This window comes from Plasmodium gallinaceum (assembly GCF_900005855.1).
Source record: "Plasmodium gallinaceum strain 8A genome assembly, contig: PGAL8A_v1_130, whole genome shotgun sequence".
NCBI lineage: Eukaryota > Apicomplexa > Aconoidasida > Haemosporida > Plasmodiidae > Plasmodium > Plasmodium gallinaceum.
In genome coordinates, this window is record NW_021628289.1 from 203,982 (window position 1) to 209,981 (window position 6,000).

The 6,000-nt window shown below is 16.1% G+C and overlaps 2 protein-coding genes across 2 annotated transcripts in view; one reads left to right on the top strand and one right to left on the bottom strand.

Moving 5' to 3' along the window:
* Positions 1–580: 580 nt before the first annotated feature.
* PGAL8A_00455600 (conserved Plasmodium protein, unknown function) lies at positions 581–2,063 on the bottom strand (the record flags this gene model as incomplete). The annotated part of the gene is made up of 2 exons (XM_028673315.1): positions 581–730; positions 945–2,063. 2 exons carry the CDS (start codon positions 2,061–2,063, stop codon positions 581–583), a joined length of 1,269 nt encoding a protein of 422 aa, XP_028529779.1.
* A 1,014-nt stretch (positions 2,064–3,077) lies between these two features.
* Positions 3,078–6,000, top strand: part of PGAL8A_00455700 (conserved Plasmodium protein, unknown function) — a gene marked incomplete at both ends in the record, with an annotated part of 9,438 nt that continues 6,515 nt past the window's right edge. The window contains one exon of the mRNA XM_028673316.1: positions 3,078–6,000. This exon is cut by the window's right edge and continues 6,515 nt beyond it. Coding sequence (XP_028529780.1) covers positions 3,078–6,000 — 2,923 coding nt within the window.

The following is a 6,000-nucleotide window of genomic DNA, read 5'->3' on the forward strand; positions in this document are numbered from 1 at the left end:
TATAATAAGAAATATACAAAATTAATAAAATTAACAAAAGACAATTTTTTTTTTTTATTCCATTTATTTTATTTTTTTTTTTTTTTTATGTTTCAAATTTATATATGTATATACATATAACTATTTTATTTGTTTTTGGCATTTATTTTATTTTTTTTTTTTACCTTTTTAATTTATATACATATATTTATATATATATATAAATGCATTAAAATATTATCTCATTTTTAACTATTTTTCTTTTTTTAATTATTAAAACAACTGCTATTATTTGACACCTATTATATTACATTTTTTTTTTTTTTTTATCATGTTTAAATGTTTTTTTAAATATGTTATTTTATATATATATCTCAAAAAAATAAAAAAGTTTTTTATCTTTTAAAATTTTTTAAAAACATTGAATTTACACAATGTATATATACTTTTAATTGATCAATATAAGAATTCAAAAAAAAGAAAAAAAGAAAGTTTTAATTAGAAACAAAAATATTAAAAATTTTACAAATATAATATATATATTTAATTATAATTTAAAATTAAAATGTTAAAATGGTATTAAAAAAAAAATTTAAATATTTTAATAAAATAAACCCTTATCATTAAATAGCAGGCAAGATAAATGAGCTACTTCACATCCATAATCATAAAGTATATCTTCTTTATTTTTGTTCATAATTTCGTATTCAAACACACATTTTTTTAATTTTCTACCAATATCATCTAATGCCTACATAAAAAAAAAAAAAGAGAAAAATACAGTAAAATTGGAAAAATTAAGAAATTATTTTTTTTTTAAAATATTCACATAATTAAAAGATATTTTATAAAACAATAATTTATATTCACTTATTCATAGGAATAGTATTTACTCTTAAGAATATGATACTAGTTTTTATACATATATATATATATATATATATTTTTTTTTTTTTTTTTTAAACCTTTATTTGTTTATAGGCATTCTCAGGGATATGAACAAAATTTCTTAATTGTGAAACAATGTTTTCAATTGATAATGGTTTTTCAATTTTTAAAACAGCACTATCATTATCATAATGATATGGTAAAATAAAATAAATTAATGGAAATAAATTTTCATTAAAATCTTTTATTATATTATATCGAATATTATATTTTGAAACATCTATACCTACAATATTAATAGATATAGAATTATTTTTAAAAATTTCTGATAAATTAACTAACAAGGATTTCAGATACATATTTAAAAAGATATTATTATTGTAAAAAAAAACAATTGTTTTTACATTATTATCTATAATGTTTATAATATGTTCTGGATTTATATCTTTATAAGAATGGATATTTTTTTTAATTTGAAGGATTTTACACAATTCTTTCTGTCTTTCATTTTTTTTCTTAATATGAGGTATAAATAAACATATTAAAAAATGTGGAAAGAATATCATAAAAGTAAAACATATATAAGGCAAAATTGTTGATATATATTGATAGGTGTATTCTTCTTTAGTTAATCTTCTTCTATCAACAAGAAAAGATGATGGATCTAAGTTATCTTCATATCTTTGTATATTATAATAATATAGAGAGTTAATATTTTTTTTTTCAAGATATTCCTTTTTTTCATTATTCTTCATTTTTTTATTTTTCAGAATTTCTTTTATATTTATAAATATTTCCTTTTTATTTTGTTCTCTATTCAATTTTATATTACTTAAGGATTCTTCATAAAAATAAATATCATAATCGCTTTTAACTTCATTTTTCTCTAAAAAATGTACAAATTCCATTAGTCGATCGAAACTACTTGGATTAAATAAAATCCTATCATACAATAAATTTGAGTTTTTTCTTATAAGAACAAATTTACCTATCTCATTAATAATAATACTATTATTTTGTAAAACTTTTACAAAATCTTCATATTCTTTTAATTGAACTGATTTTACCTGTTTTGAGGGAGTCTTTTCTATATTATTACTACAAATACATTGAAATGAAATATATATATTTTTTCTTTTGTAACTACATTTTAAAATATCTTTTATTTTATGAAAACTTTTATTAAAAATAAGCATCTTCAGATTCTTTCCTTCTTTTTTTATAAATAAATGTAAAGCAATATATTTTTAGTTGATATAGTAGTATATTTATTATGTTGCACTTTTCTATAACATTGAGAAATCATATTTTTTTTTTTTTTTTTTGTTTAATTTATCTATGGATAATAAAAAAATTGGGAATTCTATAATTTTATATTAAAAAAATTACTAACCTGATAAAGGGAAATATATATTTAGGTGTTACAAAGAATGAATACTTAAAATTAAGATTATTATTATTATTAAGTTAAAATAGTAGAAAAAAATAAAAAAAAAATAAAAAAATAAAATTTTAATATATTTATAAATTTTAAAAGAAAATAAGTATACGTTTTTTCTTCATCACGTTTCAGTAAAATATAAATTATAAAAAAAAAAAAAAAATATTTTTTATAGCATATTTGTAAATACTAAATTATAAAAATAATTTAAAAAAAAAAAAGAAAAAAAATTTATAAGAAATTCTTACTTTTTCTTATGAGTTTTTAATTGTTTATATATTTTAGAAATCATATGAATAGTTAACAATAAAGTTGTGTAGAAACGCATGTTTTTTTTAATATAATTTTTTTTTTTTTTTAATTTATATTATTTTGAAAAAATTATAAAATATATGCACAAAAATAAAAATTTTTCTCATTTATTTATATTATTATAAAAGTATATATATATGTAAAAACACAAACATTATTGAAAATATATATATATATTCATATATTTACATATATATATAATATATTCTTATATTTACATATATATATATATATTCATATATTTACATATATATATAATATATTCATATATTTACATATATATATAATATATTCATATATTTACATATATATATATATATTCATATATTTACATATATATATATATATTCATATATTTACATATATATATATATATATTTCTTTTAATATGTTGCACAAGTAGGAATTGTTTCAATAAAATTATTTTTGTTAATTAAAATTATATTATGTTATAAAAATGAAATTCAGTAATTCTATAAATTTAAAAGATATAAAAAAAAAGAAAAAAAAAAAAGAAAAAAATAAACAAAAACAAAAACAAGAAAATGGATATTTTATATATGATAATGAAGAAATAGATAAAAGTAACGAAAAAAAACACAGTATTAAAAAAGTAGAAAATAATGTCCAAATGAATCAAGAAGATTTATTATTATATATATTAGATATGAATAAAAAATATATAGAAGAAAATGAAAGAATGAAAATCAATGATGTAAATTTAAACTCATATATTATTATAGAGGACACATATAATAAAAGAGAAATGAAAACATATTATGAACTTTATAATCTTACAAAATATAAAAATGTTGATAAAAATTATGAAAAAAATAATTTAATCAATTTTTATAATGATCAAAATGTTTGTTATTATTCAAAAAATGATATTAAAGTTCATAAGAATGACTTAAAAAGTATAAACAAGAAGAATAAAAAAGAATATAAAAAAAAAATAGATGTTACTACTTCTGATATATTAAATATAACGAACATAAAGTGGAAGAATGGTTTATCTAAAAATTATTTATTTGAATGTTGTAATAGTATTGATGGAATTGATTTAAACATCCACAATACTGATTTTATTGAAATACAAGATATATTTGATGAAAATAGATTAAACAAAATAAAAAACAAAAGTTTTTGCTTTTATAGAAATTTTAAAATTAAAAGAAAAAAAAAAAGCAAAAATATAATTAATTGTGAAAGTATCAAAAATAAAAAAGAAGACAAAAATAATTGTGAAATAGAAAAAAAAAATTTTAATTATAATATTAAAAATTACAATATAAAAAAAAAGAAAGAGGAATTTTTTTTTTCAGAATTAGAAAATGAAAATGATAAAAAATATAATAATGTAAACAATATTGAAAATGATGAAAGTTATATTAATAAAGAAGAAATTAATTTTTCCGAAAAAATAAATGATTTAATAGATTTAAAGGAAAACAAAAGCTCCATTGAACAGATAAATTCAAAGAGTCATTCTTCAGATGATTTTATTAATTTAGATATTGACAAAGAATTTAATTTTAATGATGAAAGTAAAAGTGATAACATAGAAGAAGGAATAGAAATAGGAGAAAGTGAAAAAGAGAATAAAAAAGAAAATTTAAATATATTAAGTAATATAAAAGAACAGTCGGATAATATTTTTTCTGATTTTTCCTTTGATTGCAATAATTCAGAGGAAGATAATAAAATAAAATCAAGTAAAACAAAAAAAAAAGAGAAATTAGATAATATAAAACATGATAAACTAAAATCAAATGAAGACTTAAGTGAAAAGTATGATTTTAATAATAATGATAGAATTATAGAATTAATAGGTGATGATGATAATGATTTGGAAGAAAATATATTTGATGAAAATTATGCATTTTCAAAAAATAAAAATCAAAACAAAGATTTTGAAAATGAAGACAATAATATAAATTTAAAGGAGAATAATGGTGGCTTTACAAAGATAAATGACTTGTTTAATAATAATTACAGTAACTTGGATGGAAAAGAAATAAAAAAGAAAAATTCTTTATTATATGATTCTAATTACGATGAGAAGAATGATTTAATTGATGATCAAAATAATATAGATAATTTAAATAATATAAATTTGCATTCAAATGATGAAAAAGAAATTATAAAAGATTTTAATTTAGATAAAAGAAGAAATGATTCATTGAATAATATATATTCATATGGAAACTACGCTAACAAAAAAAATGATTTTTATTTCCATGAAGAAAATGATGATAAAAGTAAAAAGGATAAAAATGAATATGATTTTTTTAAGAATATATATACAGATTATAAAAATTACCCTCTTTATAATGAACTTAATTTATTTGGTTATAACATTATAAACAATATATATATTTTTATGTTATTAAATTATAAATATATTCGTAATTACAACTATAATAATTATATATATCCTTTGAATACTGAAGATTATTCAGAATATATTTTTAAAAATAAATATTCTGATAAAAATATTTTATATGATGAAAATATTATAAATGAAATTTTTAGTTTAAATAACAAGAACTCTTTAAGTGAAGATGATAAAAAAAAAAGAAAAAAAAAGACAAAAAATGAGTATGACAATGTAATAATAAATGATGATGAATATAATCATAAAGATGATGAATGTTCTGTTTCCATGTTATCTAATCATAATTTTCATATGATTAATAATAATTCATCTAATTTAATAAATAATGATTTATTTTATATGAATATAAGAAATTATGTAGATAACATTAATGAAAATTATGAAGATAATATTTATTTAGATAATTTTGCAACTATAATGAAAGACCTAAATATAAATAATATAAGAAGAGAAAATAAAAATACAATTTTGCAAAGAATAAACAGAAATTTATTATTTGAATTAAAAAAAAATAATCATATTTCTTATATTTTGAAAAATTTATTTTTAAAAGAAAAATCTATTTCAGATTTATTGTATAAATCGTTAATTTATCGTTATGATGAATATAAATTTTTAAAAAATGAATATAATAAAGATATTTTAAAAGTTAGTGATAATGTTGAAAAAAAAAACACATTTGATATTAACCAATCTTTTATTGAAAAAAGCAGAGCTGATTATGCAAAGGATAATTTGTTTTCTCATAATAAAAAATTAAGACTGAAATGTTTAGAGAACACATTAAGTAAGACAAAGAACATTATGTTTTTTTCTAATTTGAAATTGGACAATTATTATAAAAAAAGAAATCCTCATGAAATTGAAAATATGTTAATTGCAAGTAATAATGTTTATATTCATACAAGAATGACTAATGACTATTATTATAATTATGAACTTTCTAATAAAAGAGGAATAATCGCTTTTTCAAGATTTCATA